Source organism: Misgurnus anguillicaudatus, chromosome 23 (genome assembly GCF_027580225.2).
Source record: "Misgurnus anguillicaudatus chromosome 23, ASM2758022v2, whole genome shotgun sequence".
NCBI lineage: Eukaryota > Metazoa > Chordata > Actinopteri > Cypriniformes > Cobitidae > Misgurnus > Misgurnus anguillicaudatus.
The window spans coordinates 9,928,252-9,948,671 of NC_073359.2; the positions used below are offsets into that span (position 1 = coordinate 9,928,252).

General features: G+C 37.0%; 3 protein-coding genes across 8 annotated transcripts in view; 2 read left to right on the plus strand and 1 right to left on the minus strand.

Annotated features, from left to right (window-relative positions):
• The window catches only part of crb1 (crumbs cell polarity complex component 1), a 37,967-nt gene extending 20,488 nt beyond the window's left edge, over positions 1-17,479 (minus strand). The window contains exons 1-2 of one of the 5 annotated variants that reach the window (XM_055217899.2): positions 17,177-17,479; positions 12,703-13,290 (exon numbers count right to left, since the gene is read on the minus strand). In XM_055217899.2, the coding sequence (XP_055073874.2) occupies positions 12,703-13,290; positions 17,177-17,261 (673 nt within the window). In that variant the 5' untranslated portion in view covers positions 17,262-17,479. Of the gene's footprint in view, positions 1-12,702; positions 13,291-13,428; positions 13,569-17,176 lie in introns of those variants that run through there. The other 4 variants (XM_055217896.2, XM_055217897.2, XM_073861897.1 and 1 more) reach the window with 4 other exon arrangements.
• On the plus strand, positions 219-7,560 carry LOC129453589 (uncharacterized). 2 transcript variants are annotated; one of them, XM_073861898.1, is made up of 7 exons: positions 219-789; positions 3,463-4,143; positions 4,232-4,427; positions 4,632-4,753; positions 6,123-6,351; positions 6,590-6,742; positions 6,931-7,560. In XM_073861898.1, exons 1-7 carry the CDS (start codon positions 508-510, stop codon positions 7,194-7,196), a joined length of 1,929 nt encoding a protein of 642 aa, XP_073717999.1. In that variant the 5' UTR covers positions 219-507; the 3' UTR covers positions 7,197-7,560. The 2 variants fall into 2 exon arrangements, with proteins under 2 accessions (XP_073717999.1, XP_055073876.2); XM_055217901.2 differs by having other exon boundaries at positions 223-789; positions 4,241-4,427; positions 6,931-7,559.
• Positions 17,480-19,486: 2,007 nt separating the features above from the next.
• aspm (assembly factor for spindle microtubules) overlaps positions 19,487-20,420 on the plus strand; it is a 31,821-nt gene continuing 30,887 nt past the window's right edge. Inside the window, exons 1-2 of the mRNA XM_055217895.2 lie at positions 19,487-19,860; positions 20,142-20,285. Coding sequence (XP_055073870.2) covers positions 19,570-19,860; positions 20,142-20,285 — 435 coding nt within the window. The 5' untranslated portion in view covers positions 19,487-19,569. The remainder of the gene's footprint in view (positions 19,861-20,141; positions 20,286-20,420) is intronic.

Consider the following 20,420-nt stretch of genomic DNA (forward strand, 5'->3'; position numbering starts at 1 on the left):
TGTTGGTTAGTAGCCTTATTTTTTAGGTTTCATTAATGATTTATGTTAAATTAATGTATTTTATAAAAAGCAATAAAACTGCGGACCCCCTGGCACCATCTCATGCCCCCCGTTTGAGAACCTCTGCGGCGACACTTTGATAGCACTTATCTTAGCTCAGTTCATTCAATGGTACCAAACAGAGATGAAGTTAGAAATGACCAAACACATCAACGTTTTCCCTATTTAAAACGAGTGGTTATATATACGACCAAGTATGGTGGCACAAAATAAAACGTGGCGCTTTTCTAAGCGGGTTAAAAAGGGTAACTATAATGTATAGCGGAATAGCACTTTTGGGAGTACTTCGACTCGGCGCAGTAAAAAGTCACGCCTGAAAAACCGCTCCTCCTCTCCCTTTCATTTCCGTCAATAGAACAAACGTGATCTGCACGCCTGCACCAGTAGTAGTAGTTTGAGGAGAGTTGACGAAGTATCAGGTTGTAGGAAGATAGTTTGTGAACAATCATGGGTTTCACGTGCATCGTAAAGGGTTGTGAGAACAAGCCGAAGGTATATAGCGACGTCATGTTTCACAGAATTCCAACTTACCCCAAACAGCGGAAAGCTTGGTTAGCTGCTTTGAACATGGATGCAACGAAACCGCTGCGGATTCTGAAGAAGTGGCGTGTTTGCTCCGACCATTTCACACCGGAGGACTATACTGACACAGGATTTCGCCTAAAGGATACGGCCACACCGACAATATTTCAATCGCAAACACAACAAATTGGATCATCACCGAAAACTGTAAGTGTCCTTTTGGATAGTATTTGGCTGTAGTGACAGTAACATCTGCTGATCAAACTTTAGTGGAGTTCAACCCGGTAAAAACGAGTAACAGCTGCGAAATCAGTGCGCTTCAGAGACAGGCATGAGGAGTTTTTTACTGTTGTTTGCATATGAGGACTGAGCTCAGAAATAAAATGAAGTATAAGGCTAAACCGAGGGGCAACCTTCCCATCTCTCTGATGAAACCAATACGGAAGTGATTTAAACTGTAACGTAATTCATCGACTGGCCGCTAGAGACTGGCTCCAAAAGGGAGTCAATTCCCATAGACCTCCATGTTAAAATGGACAACTTTACAGTAGAAAATAATATGTTTACAGCTGGTACAAAAAAATGTTTTTAGTCTATATAGACCGTTTCAGCAGTAACAACATAAACAAGCAGCTGCACGTAACTACCGGTAAACTCCGCTAAGAATAAATAACAACAAAAAAACAACTCATAGATTACCTCGGAAACCAAAACATTTGTTATTTTCGACGAGGCATTTGTTCAATAGGTCAGTTTAGCAACTAGTCAGACCTTAAAAAAACGAAACCGGAAGTAAGGTTCGGATCCAGATCCAGACGTGTGTCGTGCGTCCGATGAAACCGTCTATAGCTAATTTTGCCCTTCATGACAACTGTGAACGGGTGCATTTTTTTGTAACTCATCCGTTTAAAGGAATAGTCTACTCATTTTCAATATTAAAATATGTTATTACCTTAACTAAGAATTGTTGATACATCCCTCTATCATCTGTTTGCGTGCACGTAAGCGCTGGAGCGCGCTGCGACGCTTCGATAGCATTTAGCTTAGCCCCATTCATTTAATGGTACCATTTAGAGATAAAGTTAGAAGTGACCAAACACATCAACGTTTTTCCTATTTAAGACGAGTAGTTATACGAGCAAGTTTGGTGGTACAAAATAAAGCGCTTTTCTGAGCGGATTTAAAAGAGGAGCTACATTTTATGGTGTAATAGCACTTTTGGGAGTACTTCGACTCGGCACAGTAACACCCTCCCTCTCCCCATTATGAGAGGGAGAGGGGGAGCGGACTTTTCAGGCGAGTCGAAGTACTCCCAAAAGTGCTATTACAAAGAGGAACTATATTTTATGGTGTAATAGCACTTTTGGGAGTACTTCGACTTGCCTGAAAAGTCCGCTCCCCTTCTCCCTCTCATAATGGGAGAGGGAGGGTGTTACTGCACCGAGTCGAAGCACTCCCAAAAGTGCTATTACGCCATAAAATGTAGCTCCTCTTTTAAATCCGCTTAGAAAAGCGCTTTGTTTTATTTTGTACCACCAAACTTGCTCGTACAACCACTCGTCCCAAATAGGAAAAACGTTGATGTGTTTGGTCACTTCTAACTTTATCTCCAAATGGCACCATTGAATGAATGGGGCCAAGCCAAACGCCATCGAAGCGTCGCAGCGCGCTCCAGCGCCCACGTGCACGCACACAGACGACAGAGGGATGCATCAACAATTCATAGTTAAGGCAACAACATTTCAATATTGAAAATGAGTAGACTATTCCTTTAAGCCTTACTGTGGGTTTACACCAGATGCGAGTTCAATGATTTGCACGAGTAGATTACATACAAAGTCAATGCAAAGACGCGATCAGATGCGTCCTCGCGTGCCGTGGGGCGATGCGAATGACGCGATATGGCCGGCACGTTTGCCATGAAAACATGCGCTATTCGCCTCAAACGCGTGTTCGCCCAAGTTGAAAATATTCAACTCGCGCGAAAAATTCACATGACACGAAGTTAAATCCCGCGAGTAATCTAGAGCGAGCGATGGGATTGCACGCTTCGCGTTTGGTGTTAACCTACAGTTACTGTGGGTTTACACCAGATGTGAGTTCAACGATTTGCACGAGTAGATTACATACAAAGTCAATGCAAAGACGCGATTAAACGCGATGCAATTGCACGCTTCTCGTTTGGTGTAAACACTCAAAGTTTTTCATAATTAAGGGCATGGCCACTTAAGCGACGGTTGAACAGCCACTGCTGTTACTAGAATCAAACTAGGCGAGTGTGGATTCAGCAACCAGTCACCTCAGCTTCACCCACGTCCCGCCTTTTTACCCATTTTCGGATATCCGCGAGTGATGCGCAGCCAAGATGGCGATGGCAGGCACCGCCTACCTTAAGCTTCAGAAACCTATGGGTGACGTCACAGACACTACGTCCATCTTTTTTACAATCTATGGCTTAAACCCGTATAAGCCCGTCGTGTAACGTTATAGTGTCACCAAATCTGATTCTCTGTATCATGAGGCTGGAAAGTTAGGTGTACCATGATAATAACTTGACTAATGGTAGTGGGAGGGGTATTTTTGTCTCTGGGGAAACACAGAATTCAGGCTACTGCCTACTTATGTAATGCCCTGTAACATAACTTACTTCTTACTTTGAATAATTTATAGAATTTTTTTTTTATAAATGATGGTAGTTTTTTTATATTATTATTGAGATTGTAACTTCTGTCATAATTGTGTCAATTATTATACAGCCAGAGTTGAGTAACGTACATCAAGATCTGCCAGAACAAGACGAAATCTTGAAATTTCAAGATTTACTGGATGTGGCACTTGTATGCAAAACCAATGCACATTTTTTTTATTTGTCTACAACAGGAAACACACCACATTGAAGCTACTGTGATGGATACGAGTGCAACATCAGTGTTTGATGTCAGCATGACCTCAGAGCCTGCTGTCAATCCCACAGACACCAGCTTTGTGCCATATTCCAGCCCGTCCACCAACACCACCACAGGAAGTTCCTCAAGCCTCTCTGGACAACACAGTGGATGGAAGGAGAGGAAGTGGATTGTAAATGAGTCCAAACTCATGGAACTCTTTCAAAAATGTACAACCTGTGGTGCTGCGATGTGTGACCTGAACCAGACAATTACACAGTTCGGCAGTAGAATCGAAATAAATTGGCAGTGTAGCAATGGCCATATAGGACAATGGGAATCATGTCCCAATATACGTGGAATGGCGGAAAATAATCTTCTCGCATCAGCTGCCACTCTCTTTACTGGATCAACATACACAGACATAGCTGACTGGGCTGGACTTTTAAACCTGCAGTTGCCCCAGGAGGCAACTTTCCACAACATACAAGCAAGCTATCTGTTCCCAGTGATTGAGGAATCATATACGCAACAGGAGAACATAATCAAAACAAAATTAATTTGGGAAGGAGTGCGGCTACGTGGAGATGGCAGCTCCAGACACTCCAGCAAATACAACACGTATTCTTTCATGAACGAATCCAATAAACAAATCGTGGCGTTTGAGCTGATGCAGGTAAATTGTCAATTATTTCCACAAGTCTATGGTCAATTCTCTCAAACATGTTTTTAGATGTCATCGTCCATACATTTGTGCTCTCTAGCTTTCCCAGGTTTCCCAGGCCTCCAGTTCTGTTGCAATGGAACCATTGGCCTTCAAGAAAGGCCTGGAGAAGATCCTGGATGAGGGCATTGATGTAAAAGTGGTCACCACAGACCGGCATCCGTCCATAAGAAAAATTATGAGAGAAGAATATCCACAAATCATCCATCAATTTGATCCATTGCATGTCGCCAAAGGTTAGTCTACTGTTAGCTGATTTGATTAAAACTTCATGTTTTTAGAGCTAAATATACCTAAATTGTTACTGATGAAATAAAAATTAATGCAAGAGAAACTTAAAAACAAGTATGTATGTAACACATATGGCTGAAATCTTGCGCCACTGTAGTATATGCAACGAATGGGATTATCACATATAATTCTTTTCTTTCATTTTTCAGAATTTAAACAAAAAATGGTTGCAGCATCCAACAAAAAGGAGTACAAGGATCTTGCTCCTTGGGTCAGCAGTGTCAGCAACCACATGTGGTGGAGCTGTTGCACCTCCAAAGGAGATGCAAAGGTACCCAAGCATACAGCTTTTCTTCTTTGTTATTACATACATCAAATGCTATATGCAGGTCAAATGCACAGCAAATTTTGGGTCTTCAACATGGAAGACATCTGTATTGTACACTCACCTAAAGGATTATTAGGAACACCTGTTCAATTTCTCAGTAATGCAATTATCTAATCAACCAATCACATGGCAGTTGTTTCGATGCATTAAGGGGAGTGATCCTGGTCAAGACAATCTACTGAACTCCAAACTGAATGTCAGAATGGGAAAGAAAGGTGATTTAAGCAATTTTGAGCGTGGCATGGTTATTGGTGCCAGACGGGCCGGTCTGAGTATTTCTCAATCTGCTCAGTTACTGGGATTTTCACGCACAACCATTTCTAGGGTTTACAAAGAATGGTGTGAAAAGGGAAAAACATCCAGTGTGCAGCAGTTCTGTGGGCGAAAATGCCTTGTTGATGCTAGAGGTCGGAGGACAATGGGCCGACTGATTCAAGCTGATAGAAGAGCAACTTTGACTGAAATAACCACTCGTTACAACCGAAGTATGCAGCAAAGCATTTGTGAAGCCACAACATGCACAATCTTGAGGCGGATGGGCTACAACAGCAGAAGACCCCACTGGGTACCACTCATCTCCACTACAAATACGAAAAAGATGCTACAATTTGCACAAGCTCACCAAAATTGGACAGTTGAAGACTGGAAAAATGTTGCCTGGTCTGATGAGTCTCAATTTCTGTTGGGACATTCAGATGGTAGAGTCAGAATTTGGTGTAAACAGAATGAGAAAATGGATCCATCATGCCTTGTTACCACTGTGCAGGCTGGTGGTGGTGGTGTAATGGTGTGGGGGATGTTTTCTTGGCACACTTTAGGCCCCTTGGTGCCAACTGGGCATCGTTTAAATTCCACAGCCTACCTGAGCATTGTTTCTGGCCATGTCCATCCCTTTATGACCACTATGTTCCCATCCTCTGATGGCTACTTCCAGCAGGATAAAGCACCATGTCACAAAGTTCGAGTCATTTCAAATTGGTTTCTTGAACATGACAATGAGTTCACTGTACTAAAACAGACCTCACAGACCTCAACCAAGTAGAGCATCTTTGGGATGTGGTGGAACGGGAGCTTCGTGTCCTGGATGTGCATCCCACAAATCTTCATCAACTGCAAGATGCTATCCTATCAATATGGGCCAACATTTCTAAAGAATGCTTTCAGCACCTTGTTGAATCAATGCCACATATAATTAAGGCAGTTCTGAAGGCGAAAGGGGGTCAAAGCCTGTATTAGTATGGTGTTCCTAATAATCCTTTAGGTAAGTGTGTATTACAGATGGTTAAAAGTGTGCCTCTACTCGTGTTGTCAGGAGCTGCTCAGACGATGGATGTCTCTCCAACACCACATCACTGGGGTCCATCGCTGGGAAGAAAACGGAACGGAATACAGATGTTTCCATAAAGACTTGTCAGCAGAGGAACAAAGAACGAAAAGGTGGCTAAAAAGGAATTCCCCTGCCTTCAAAGCTCTTCAAGCAATGATTATGGACAAACGTCTCCTAAAAGACCTACAACAGATGACACTGTTCAAACACACCGGTATGTGTATCACATAGTTTGACATGCAGAATAGTAATATGGTTCACGCATGTCTGTCTCAATGAGAATAGGTTCTGGGAAAGTATTTTGCCATAGATCTTTATGGGGGGGATGTAACATCAGACTTGACCAATAGTACTATGCATCCCATTCATGACACGGTGCTTTCAATGAACACACAACTTTTCATGCTCTTGTTTTTCCATTGTAAAGCATTTTCTTTTGGTTTATTTTTCAGGACAAACTGAGGTGTTCCACGATGCCCTTTTGAAGTACTGTCCAAAGCGACTTCATTTTCAATACCCTTCAATGAAGGCACGCACTATGCTAGCCATTATGGATCACAATGAGAATCACTCCACAAAGCGGCAACAGGCAACAACAGCAGCTGGTGGGTACTAAAGGAATGCAAATTTGTGTTTTCATCTTCACATAACTGATGGTACAAATATGACTGACTAGTGTAATTTTGTTTTTAAAAAAAGTCACAGTCCTAATATGTGTAATTACATCATAAATATAAAAATGATAAATTTACAATAATTCCAGCACGTTCGTTAATACTATTTTTGATTTCAGGCCTAAAAAGACACAATGTTGTCTTTCAAAGGCAGTCGAAGCAGTGGATTGAACCAGTCTATGTAAAGACGACTCAAAAATTCAGAGATGACCTCGTGGACAGAGTGATCCAAAGACTTGACCCCACCATCAGATTTAAAGACGCATCATCCCCTATCAAAGTACCTTGCCTAGCTGCCAACATTGCATTGCTACCAAAGCCCATCAAAGAGGAGGTCACACCTCAAGATTCAAAGGTCCATCTGAGCCATCTAGTTTACAGCTGACATGAAAAGTAACCTGTGCCATTGAAAAACCATAGGAGGGGACTTGTAATTCCATAATAAGTGTAGAAGGTACATGTCAGTTATTGTACTATTAAGAACGAAGGCAATATTTTTGTTTTTATATTGTGAAATTCATTATGTATTTTCCCACTATGTGACTAAACTTATCTATGAAAAATCTGACAAAACACCTTTTGCATGGAGAACACATGGCGTATCGTATGGGAATAATTTGATTTGAAAAAAGATGTCAGTTATTGCAGTAATATGAATGCAATCTTTTTATTTATTAAATTGCTTATTTTCCCCACTTTGTGACTTCACTTATTTTTGAATAAATTTGACAAAACACCTTTTGCATGGGACATCACATCGCCTATTGTGTTTACTATGGGAATAATTTAAATTGAAAAGTCAGTTATTGCAGTAATAGGAAGGTTATTTTTTATTATTTATAGACGATTTCAGCAGTAGTAAACACACGGCTTAGGTGGTCATCACGTAACTTCTGGTAAACTCTGCGAAGAATAAATAACTACTTTCCGTTTGAAAGTAGTTTATTTATATAACAAGCAAAAGAAACAACACATAGATTACATAGGAACCCAAAACTTTTGTTATTTACATTTCAGCAACTAGTCAGACCATTAAACAAACAGAAACCGGAAGTAAAGTCCGCACGTGCGCCCTATGAAACGGTCTATATATTGTGAATTCAATTACGTATTTTCCATCACTTATTTTTGAATAAATTTGACAAAACACCTTTTGCATGGGACATCACATCGCCTATTGTGTTTACTATGGGAATAATTTAAATTGAAAAGTCAGTTACTGCAGTAATAGGAAGGTTATTTTTATTATATAGACGGTTTCAGCTGTAATAAACACACGGCTTTCGTGGTCATTACGTAACTTCTGGTAAACTCTGCGAAGAATAAATAACAACAAAGTCCTTTTAAAAGTAGTTTATTAATATAACAAGCTAAATAAACAACACGTAGATTACATAGGAACCCAAAACTTTTGTTATTTTTGACGAGGTACAGAGTTCAATTTCAGCAACTAGTCAGACCATTAACAAACAGAAACCGGAAGTAAAGTTCAGACCACGTGCGCCCGATGAAACGATCTATATATTGTGAATTAAATTACGTATTTTCCCCACTTTGTGACTTCACTTATTTTTGAATAAATTTGACAAAAAACCTTTTGCATGGGACAACACATGACCTATTGTGTTTACTATGGGAATAATTTTAATTGAAAAGTCAGTTATTGCAGTAATAGGAAGGTTATTTTTATTATTTATAGACGGTTTCAGCTGTAATAAACACGCGGCTTTCGTGGTCATTACGTTACTTCTGGTAAACTCTGCGAAGAATAAATAACAACAAAGTCCTTTTAAAAGTAGTTTATTAATATAACAAGCTAAATAAACAACACGTAGATTACATAGGAACCCAAAACTTTTGTTATTTTTGACGAGGTACAGAGTTCAATTTCAGCAACTAGTCAGACCATTAACAAACAGAAACCGGAAGTAAAGTTCAGACCACGTGCGCCTGATGAAACGATCTATATATTGTGAATAAAATTACGTATTTTCCCCACTTTGTGAAATCACTTATTTTTTAATAAATGTGACAACACCTTTTGCACGGGACACCACATGACCTATTGTGTTTACTATGGGAATAATTTTAATTGAAAAGTCAGTTATTGCAGTAATAGGAAGGCTATTTTTATTATTTATAGACAGTTTCAGCTGTAATAAACACGCGGCTTTCGTGGTCATTACGTAACTTCTGGTAAACTCTGCGAAGAATAAATAACTACTTTCCTTTTGAAAGTAGTTTATTTATATAACAACCTAAATAAACAACAACCTAAATAAACAACACGTAGATTACATAGGAACCCAAAACTTTTGTTATTTTTGACGAGGTACAGAGTTCAATTTCAGCAACTAGTCAGACCATTATCAAACAGAAACCGGAAGTAAAGTTCAGACCACGTGCGCCCGATGAAACGATCTATATATTGTGCATTAAATTACGTATTTTCCTTTTTTTATTTACGTTTGATAAACACAATTTGCCAGGAGAACACATGGCCTATCATATTTACTGTGGGATTAAATTGAAAAAGAAAATATATCCTGAATGTTGCATGACTGATTATCAGAAGCGATTTGACTTAGCAACCAAGATAAAAGTATCACAATAGATGTTTTAGGTTCAAAGCTTTATTTATATACATCATAATATAGGAAACAAAATTGAATACAAATGATAGTTAAATTAAATACTGATAGCAAGACATCTAAATAATGGTTGTAATATAGAAAAATATACAAACAGTTAGTCTACTATTTTGACATTAGCTGCAATTCAATTGTCCCACACTGCAAAAAATGATTTTCAAGAAAAAAAATCTTTAGTATTTTTGCCCTTTTTTTGAGTAAAAATATCCAAAAATTCCCAAATTAAGATGCTCTTTAATGAGCAAAACGACCCAAGAAAATAAGTCCAGTTTTTAGCAAATTTTTCTTGAATTTAGTGCTTAAGAAAAATGTTCAAGATTTTTTGCTTACCCCATTGGCAGATTTTTTTGCTTGTTTTATGCACAAAATCACTTAAATTTGATATTTTTGGTCTAAAAACTAGACTTATTTTCTTGGGTCGTTTTCCTCATCAAGAAAAACCATCCCAATTCAAGAACTTTTTGATATTTTTACTGAAAACAAGACAAACATTACTAAGAAATTTTTTTCTTAAATCATTTTTGGTGTGTGTGTGAAACATGTAAACATAATCTGAACGCAGGGCCCAGCACATAATATCCAGTTACAGTAGGCTTACAAATCCATTGCCTCGTGTACTTCTTGAAGTCCATTATAGATCCCGGACTCAGAAGGATATCTTCGGCGTATAGCCCCGACCACACATGATGGCAGTGGTTTCCGATGCCCTCTGCCCAAAGTTTCGCCCTGTAGTGCCCATTCCAGTATTATACGGTAGGACACCAACCTATTTTGACTGAGAAGACATCGATAGAATAAGTTTATACATTTATATATATGAAAACATGATACATAGGCATATTTCGATGGTTTAGCACTTACTCCGATGATAGCTGGCCATCTGGTCCACTCGGCGTGGGATGTTTCCTCCAATTGACTTTCTCACGTTGAAAGAAAAAGTTGACGACTGCCGGGTGAATCATTGCTGCAAACGCGTCGCTTGCCGCGACACAGGCGATTTGTCCAGGGGCTTCTGGATCTACATTGACCCCCACCTGGTCCCATTCTAAACAGCACAGGTTCTCTATTTCAGTCGGCATCTGTCCGCAACATTTACACTTGCACCACCAATTGCTGTTTGCCCGTGTTCTTTCGCCGGCTCCGGTCTGTTCTCGTTCATATCTTTCTTCTCTCTCCCGGTCAATAAGAGCGAGTTCCTCCTCCGTGTACTCGGGTTCAAACAGATATGGCTCTGGGTCTGCTACAAACCAGTCGTCATCGTCTACAAAGTAAGCCATTGCAAATGATCTCTTGCAGTTTGCTACTAGCAAGCAAGCAAGCACATGTAGAAGTCACGTGTGTTCTATTGACGGAAATGAGAGGAAGAGGGGGAGCGGATTATTCATATCTATGGGATTATTCAGGCGTGTCTTTTTACTGCGCCGAGTCGAAGTACTCCCAAAAGTGCTATTCCGCTATACATTATAGTTACCCAATTTAACCCGCTTAGAAAAGCGCCATGTTTTATTTTGTGCCACCATACGTGGTCGTATAACTACTCGTTTTAAATAGGGAAAACGTTGATGTGTTTGGTCATTTCTAACCTCATCTTTGTTTGGTACCATTGAATGAACTGGGCTAAGTGCTGTCAAAGTGTCGCAGCAGAAGTTCTCAAACTGGGGGGCATGAGATGGTGCCAAGGGGTCCGCAGTTTTATTGCTTTTTGTTAAATACATTAATTCATCATAAATCATTAATGAAACCTAAAAAATAAGGCTACTAAAAAACACTAAATTGTATAATTTTATATGTTTTGTTTTGTTAGCGCCAAAAATGTAAATTTTTAAGTAAGTTTATTTTTCTTAGCTCACAGGGAAATATTCTTCTTTTTTTAAGCATAAACTCACTTGATTTTGATATAAATATTCATATTTTTTTTATTTTTTTTTTCAGAAAACAACACTTGATATTGGTTATTTTCTCCAAACGTTTCAAGTAAATGTATCTTTATTTAATATTTTATTAATATTTAATAATATTTAATAAAAATCTTTCTTTAGAAAACAACACTTGATATTGGTTATTTTCTCGAAACTTTCATTTTATTCATACTTAATTTTTTTTCAGAAAACAACAGAAAACAACACTTGATATTGTAATTTTCTCGAAACTTTTCAAGTTAATGTATCTAAATTTAATATTTTATTAATATTTAATAATATTTAATAAAAATCTTTCTTTAGAAAACAACACTTGATATTGGTTATTTTCTCGAAACTTTTCAAGTAAATTTATCTTAATTTAATAATTTGATTAATATATTTTTTTTCAGTAAACAACACTTGATATTGTTATTTTCTCGAAACTTTTCAAGTAAATGTATCTAAATTCAATATTTTATTAATATTTAATAATATTTAATAAAAATCTTTCTTCAGAAAACAACACTTGATATTGGTTATTTTCTCGAAACTTCAAGTAAATTTATCTTAATTTAATAATTTAATTAATATTTTTTTTTTTAATTCAGAAAACAACACTTGATATTGGTTATTTTCTCAAAACTTTTCAAGTAAATTTATCATAATTTGATTAATATATATATATATATTTTCAGAAAACAACACTTGATATTGTTATTTTCTCGAAACTTTTCAAGTAAATGTATCTAAATTTAATATTTTATTAATATTTAATAATATTTAATAAAAATCTTTCTTCAGAAAACAACACTTGATATTGGTTATTTTCTCGAAACTTTTCAAGTAAATTTATCTTAATTTAATAATTTGATTAATATTTAATTTTTTTTTCCAGAAAACAACACTTGATATTGTTATTTTCTCGAAACTTTTCAAGTAAATGTATCTACATTTAATATTTTATTAATATTTACTAATATTTAATAAAAATCTTTCTTCAGAAAACAACACTTGATATTGGTTATTTTCTCGAAACTTTTCACAGCAATTAAGTGCACGCACTAAGATGATAGAGGCATGTATGAACTCTTCTTAGTTAAGGTAATAACATAGTTTAATATGACAAAACCATTGAGTATCCCTAACACCAGTGACAATTTTCATTAAAACTGCATTTTACAAAATTGTATTAATTGTATTAATGTGTAGCTTTCAAACCTTTTGTGCTGCAGTATCACCATTCAACCACTAGATGGCTGCATTTGACACTAGTTGAGACAGATCATGCTTTGTCAGTTTAACAGGTGAGATGCACATAACAACTTTCCCCTTTACTCACCTGTGTATCCAGGCTTACAAAGACAGATGTAGTGGCCAATCTTGTCCAGACAGGTGGCTCCGTTCCTGCAGGGCCCTGACACGCATTCATTCACCTCGATGTCGCAGCGTTCGCCCTGGAATCCCGGGACACAGAAGCAGGTGGGGCCATCCCCTCTGCTCCTGCAGATGGCACGGTTACGGCACGGGTTGGGGGAGCAATGTTCCACCTTTTTCTCACAGAAAGTCCCAGTGTAGCCTTCTCGACAGATGCATGCGTACCCTGGACTCCTGTATTGCACTGCCAGACAGCGGGCATCATCTCCACACAGCTTCTGAGCACAGAGACGAACACTAGAGTCACAATCGTGACCCAACACGTTTGGCACGCATTGGCACGCTAGTTCCCCTGGACGGGCGCCAGAGGCCTGGCACGTTGCATTGCCCTGGCAGATGGACGGTTGGCAAAGAGCACCAGAAGAGTGGCATCGCTCGCTTGGCCACGGAGACTGACACTGGCAGATGAAGTCAGATGGGGCTTCCCTACACTCTGCCCTGTTTTGGCAAGGCTTGTCCAGGCACAGAGTTGAGGTCTTGAGAGGTGTTAAACCTAGAAAGGTAAAACATATACAGTTGAAAGTTCATGACATTGAATTTTCAAGCCATTTTGACTCTATAGCTTTTACAAATCTATGACATCTACATAATGCCAGCATTTATCTAATAAACCACACAAGTCGTCTTATACCTGACCGATCACATGCACACACACGCGTGGGCCTGCACAGCTTTAGATAAAGAACATTTATAAAAGCCCCCATCCCGGTCATTATTCACCAATGTCAGAGGAAACAATGCTCCGTTATCTATCCAAGGAATGGCTTGACCCCTGTGACAGCCCTATTCACCTCCAGCTAACAGGACGAGGACGTCTGCAAACTTTGGAATCTCGACAAAGCATCAAATTATGTCACCATAGTAACCAATACCACGCTTCCAGCTTCCCTTGTGCAGCGGTTCCTATGGTGACCAGCAATAGACATAAGTCATTTAGGAGGGTGTCTAAACCTATTCATACCTTTCAGTGTGCAGTGTTTTCTTTGTTACAGACTGTGCATTGAAACAAAGGCTAATACGGCAAGCGATCATGATGTTTTGTTTAAGTGTAATTTGGCAGTGGATGTGTGGCTTGCTGGATCGCCTCTTCATTTATATTCTGGACTAATAGCAAATCATTTTAGATGAAGATGTTTGTTTGCCAGAGGTGATTTATTTACATTTTTGGATTTTATAACGCATTTAAAGGGACACTCCACTTTTTTTTGAAAATATGCTCATTTTCCAGCTCCCCTAGAGTTAAACATTTGATTTTTGTCGTTTTGGAGTCCATTCAGCTGATGGTCTGGCGCTAGCAATTTTAGCATAGCTTAGCATAATTCATTGAATCTGATTAGACCATTAGCATCGTGCTAAAAATAACCAAAGAGTTTCGATATTTTTCCTATTTAAAACTTGACTCTTCTGTACATAAATTGTGTACTAAGACCGCCACAGCACCTGAAAATAGTCCCCTGCTATTGAAAGTAACCAAGGAGACTGTGTAATATCATTGCGCCTCCTGCAGCCAGCAAAGTCCTTGATTATTACGCCAGAATGAGAGTATAGTCCTAGCCATATCTGCTGAGAAAATCGCAACTTTAATTTTTTTGTCGGTCTTAGTACACGATGTAACTTCAGAAGAGTCAAGTTTTAAATAGGAAAAATGTACAAACTTTTTGGGGGTTTTTTAGCGTGATGCTAATGGTCTAATCAGATTCAATGGATTATGCTAAGCTATGCTAAAAATGGTAGCGCCAGACCCTAGCTGTTTCTCAATATGCGTTCTTGTCTGTACTTGCGTTCTTGTGAACTTGTGAAACGTCATCAGTCGCGGCCTAAGTACTGTTCCAATTCAAAGTTTGCATCAAGCCCAAGTTCACAAAAAATCCCCGGATGGGTTCTTGATCCGCCCATTTTATCGAGGATGCATCAGAGGAGACTTGTGTGGACTTATGACAGCGAAGTTTCCCAGAATGCATTTCGCGTCAGGAGTTCGTTCTTCCGAGTCTGAACTTGCAAGTTCGAACTACGAAGGACACAAGTCCGAGTTTGGCGTACTTGATATTGAAAAACGGCTCCTGAGATCAGCTGAATTCCAAAATGGTAAAAATCAAATGTTTAACTCTAGGGGAGCTGGAAAATGTGTCCCTTTAAGATAAGTATATGTGTTCCCTGCAAGGATTGAAACGACAACGTTTGTGTTGCATCTTACTTCAAAAAATGATTTTCAAGAAAAAAAATCTTATTATTTTTGTCTTGTTTTTAGTAAAAATATCTACAAATTCTTAAATTAAGATGCTTTTTCTTGAGGAGCAAAACGAAGAAAATAAGTCTAGTCTTTAGACCAAAAACATAAAATTAGGTGATTTTGTGCATAAAACAAGCAAAAAAATTTGCTAATGGGGTAAACAAAAAAATCTTAAACATTTTCCTCAAACACTAAATTCAAGAAAAATTTGCTTACCCCATTGGCAGATTTTTTTGCTTGTTTTATGCACAAAATCACTAAATATTATATATTTTTGGTCTAAAAACTAGACATATTTTCTTGGGTCGTTTGGCTCATCAAGAAAAAGAATCTTATTTTAAGAATTTTTAGATATTTTTACTGAAAACAAGACAAAAATACTAAGAATTTTTTTTCTTGAAAATCATTTTTTGCAATTTACCATACAAGATAAATGTCTTATTGTAATTGCCTACAAATCACCAATACATAAAGCGGATTTCTACAAGAACAGTTTAGAGGTAATCTGGACCAGTGCTCAGCATGATCCCATATGCATTTAATTATGAGGTGTCCCAGAATCCACAAGGATATCAAACAACATGTTCACATAAACAGAGAAATCGTCTGTATATCAAACAATCTGAGACTCAAATGTGATGATACTATGATAAAAATGGATACATTTAAATGGCCAGACCTCTATATAGTGTGATAAAAGACCCAAGACCCCTTTAAATGTGCCGGAGTGTAGAAAATGAAAAGCCCAGTTGTGTTTGTGTCTTTGATGCATCCAGCGCCTTTTATGTTTTTAAGTGCCACTGCGGCGGATGCATCCAGGGTTGCGATATACCTGACCACACACGCCAAGCCATATCAAAGAAAAATATCAAGGTGGTCTGACTGGTCCTCATCCCTTACAAAAACAGACCATGGTTTTAATATAGTAAAAGTACCCAAAACAAATATATACAGTACTGTGCAAAAGTCTTAGGCCATCATGCCAGAATTAGATTTGTTGTTTTTGCAATGTTATAGTGATCATATATAATTGTTTCTCAGTCTCTTTACATCCAGAAAATACAGCAAATGTGTATGTAGTATTAAAAACTGTATAAAAATGTAAATTGATGTGTCAAGTTTTTAGGGTAAACTCAACTAAATTAAATCCTAATTTCTAATTTTAAAGAAATTAGTCTTTTCACTTCATTCTGTTCAAAAAAAGATGTGTTTAGTGCCAAGAGAGGGCACACTAGACACAGACGATGCCTAAAGACGACATTTAGTCCTGAAAATTATTATTTTTATTTTTTGTACATATTTCCTGTATTTTCTGTTAGTATCTTAATAAAAAAAATTGAAAAATAAATATAAATGGACATTAAAACTTCTAACACAACAAGTCTGGTGGTAGTGGCCTTTTGCACAGTACTATATATATATCTAACAACATTTTTAACAACATTTTTGTTATCTTTTTATGTGATTTGTGTGTGTGTGTGTATATATATATATATATATATATATATATATATATATATATATATATATATATATATATATATATATATATATATATATATATATATATATATACAAATCACATAAAAAGATATTTAGAATTTAGAAAATGTATAAATATAGTAGTTACAGATGAATTTAAATGAAAAAACAATGTAGTTGCCTATACTTTATTGTTTTTTTATTGCACTGTATTAGTACTAAAATAATAAACTAGTGTACTTTAATATTCCAAAATACTCCAAAATACTTCAGTATTTGTTCATGTAGGAATGTTTAAAATATTTTTACAACAATACACACACAAAGAAAAAACAACCAAGCAAATAACAGTAAAACTGATACATAAAGGGATGGTTTCCAGGTCAGGGTTTAGATTAATCCAGGACTAGGCCTTAGTTAAATTAGGCCATTCAATTAGTTATACCTTACAAAAAAACAATACTTGTGTGCATCTTGAGACAAAACAATGGCACTGATATTTGTTAAAATATGTCACTGCACAATGTTTTTAAATGAGACCAGCTCAAACACACATTTTAATCTGGGACTAGGATAAGCCCTGTCTGAGAAACCGCCCCATAAAGTTTATTATTATCATCATCATGATGTTCAACAAGTGCACAAAGCATCAAATTGGACTACTTACTTTCTGCCCACTGCAGGAAAAGAAACAAGACCCAGACAACTAATCTGAGTCTCCTTAGACCCAAAACAATAAGATCCACATCCATATTTAGATGTCATCGTGATGGTGCAGTATCTGACATGATCGCTGTGTGTTACTCAAGCAAGCATCCTCCTGTGTCTGCATGTGAGCCAGACCGAGTCTCGCCGCGCTCCCAGGCACAACACTCGATACAAAAGAGGTCTGTGGGGATTGGTGAAGACATGAAAAGAGATTGAGAGGCAGGCATGCTGTCTGAATGATAAGTAGCAGATGCTTGATTGCATTGGATGTTAAATATGGGATAGAAGGCCGTCTGCTGTGATAGGGTTCTTGTGCCGCTCTTGTAATCATTCAGTCCACTTCAGTTTGATGATTTCAACCTCTTGAGGTTCATTTCATACACAGTCAATTTTCCCATCTGTCTGGAGTCAGACATTTGCTGTCTTTAAATACCTACAATTGTCTTATATGTTTACACACCCCTTGCAGAATCTGCTAAATGTTAAGGAGTTGCATATAATATAATTATATTAGAGACTTATTACAGCAATCACGAAACATAAAAGTCTCAGTCGCTGAGCATTCAGGTAACCCCATACAGTATTGAAAATCCAGAGGAATTTAAACTTTTGTGAGCTGGATGATTATTTTTGTAAATTCAGATATTATTCTGCATTGTGGACTCTATGTAAAGTCATGTAAAATAGCTTCAGAGATTCACAGAGTATACGAACTAAAAAACAAAATGCATAATTCTTTATATTATTCACTTAGATTCACTTAAATTTACATCGGACTGTAGGCAACAGTTTAACAGTTTAAGGCTGACGTCAGAAGTATTCAGGCCAATCACAACATACAGATTAGCTGGCCAATCAAGAGACACAGCGCTTTTCAAATCTATGAGTTTTGTACAAAATAAGTGTGTTTCGGGAAGAGAGTGAAATCAATGCAAATGTTTAGCAATGAAATAGGTGCCCTTTAATATGTCTTTCCCGGAATTATTAAATATACATAGATACATGTATACATATACATATATCAAAAAATTTTTTTTTATTTAACTGTAACTTACAATATTTCATATTATATATATAAATATATACTGTACATAAACAAAAAATTTCTTAAATGTATACATGTGTATATAGTTGTTTGTTCATTCGTTGTTCGTTCATTCATTAATTCATTCCTTCGTTTATTTTTATATATTTATTTTTATATTTATTTATTTTTAAATTTATTTATATATTTATATATATCAATTATTTATATATTTTTTAAATCTAACATTAAAAATACCAGAAAGAACAATGGAAAGAAATCGTATTATTATAACAGATAAGAACATTTATTATTATTAATTGTAAATGTATTCAAATCAGGGCGGTCAAAAGATTAATTGCGATTAATTGCATACAAAATAAAAGTTTGTTTTTGCATAATATATTTTGTATATATAAATACACACACATGCATATATGTATTTAAGAAACATTTACATGTATATACGATTTATTTAGATTTTAATATATTATTTATAAATAAAAAAATATACATAAACAACATTTTTCTTGAATGTATAAATGTTTGTATGTATTTATAATGATAATTACACACAATACACACACAAATATATTATGAAACACAAACTTTTATTTTGTATGTGATTATTTTGTATGTGATAAGAAAATATATTATTATGAACTGTAAATATATTAAAATAAAAATGTATGAATCGACAGTCTTGTTGTCTTTTCTCATTTACAACTCAAAATAAATAAATATAAATAAAAATAATATGCACTAATGTAAGAAGAAATGTGTAAAATAAAATGTAAATAAATTACATTGCAACATGGTAACGCTGCAGTTACCTGTAGACTCTCAGAATTTTGCACAGAAACTGGTTGAGCAACTACGTAAGAGCATAAATACATTACAAGTCCGTACATTTACAACCGATAACATGCAAGAAATTGATTCGATTTTATGCAGCGCTGCGCAGAACGATCAGCGCATATGATCAAAATACCGCGAGAGCCATACGAATGCTCTGCTCATGCGGTATTGTTACGTCATTTGTTGATAAGTCTGCACAGCGCTGCATGAAGTCGAACGCTGATACGCCATAACAACATGTTTTGGGGGCGCGTCTACAGAGTTTTAAAGCAACCTGACATTCTGATTGGTCCGGATTCGCCATGCTTCTCAGCGATTGGTCAACTGTATCAGCTCAGAGCAGCTGATTGGCTGCCTGCTCTGCACTCAAATTCAAAATTGTTCAGAGGGGATCGGTGTGTTTTAAACGGCATTTCAGCGCAGCTCAGCATCGTCGAGACATGAATGGACGTTAATGTGCACGCGTGAAAATGTCGCTAAAAATCGCGAAAGCGGAGTGTTTGGAGTTTAGTCCGACTTTTGATTCTCACAGTAGTCGGGGTGAAACAGGAAAGGAAAATAATAATTCAATTCCCGTACTGACTTTAGTTCAGTTTTCGAGGTCTCCTTTCGTGTCATTTGGGACGATCAAGTTAGGATCATCTAAATCGGTGCCTTTACGGATTGAAAATCCCACTGAAGATGTGTCGGCGACAGTCGTAGTGGATAAAATATCAACAAGCAAAGGCTTTTCAGTTGATCGGACGTCTTTCACGATACAGGTACGAGTGCACATGCTGGTGTCTTTAATAAGCTGCCTACCACATAACGTTACATGTTGTGCAAAATAACAATCGTACTAAATGAATGAGTCATGTTAATAATGCACGTGCAGTTAACAATGTGTAAGTCACTGAATTTATTTACACATGCGCAATGCATAACGCTTTGTGTTAGTGTTTGTTTTCGAGAAGAGATGCTGTAAAATAGTACTGTAAGTTACAATATTGAGCAAACCTCCATGCTATTTTGTATGAAGTTTATTTTGCATACTGTTTTGCAGCCTGAAGATAGCATAATCTTAAATGTCACATGGACACCAGTGGATGAAGGTGGAGTTCGTGAGCTCCTCTGCTTTGTTGCAAATGGCATTGTCAAACATCAAGCCATACTGCTTGGAAAAGCAGAGGCAACCAAAAAGAAAAAGGTAATAATGTGGTGTCATTAATATAAAAATTCCCACAGTCGTGGAAATCATTAAGTTGAGTGCCTGGATAAATCATGGGAGTTGATCTTTAAGGGGCGGTTTCCCAGACAGGGATTAGACTAGTCCAAGACTAAA

Coding starts and splice junctions, on each gene's coding strand:
- LOC129453589 (XM_073861898.1), top strand. CDS start 508: ATGGGTTTCACGTGCATCGTAAAGGGTTGTGAGAACAAGCCGAAGGTA. Junction 790..3,462: donor TTGGATCATCACCGAAAACT/GTAAGTGTCCTT, acceptor TGTCTACAACAG/GAAACACACCACATTGAAGC. Junction 4,144..4,231: donor TGGCGTTTGAGCTGATGCAG/GTAAATTGTCAA, acceptor TGTGCTCTCTAG/CTTTCCCAGGTTTCCCAGGC.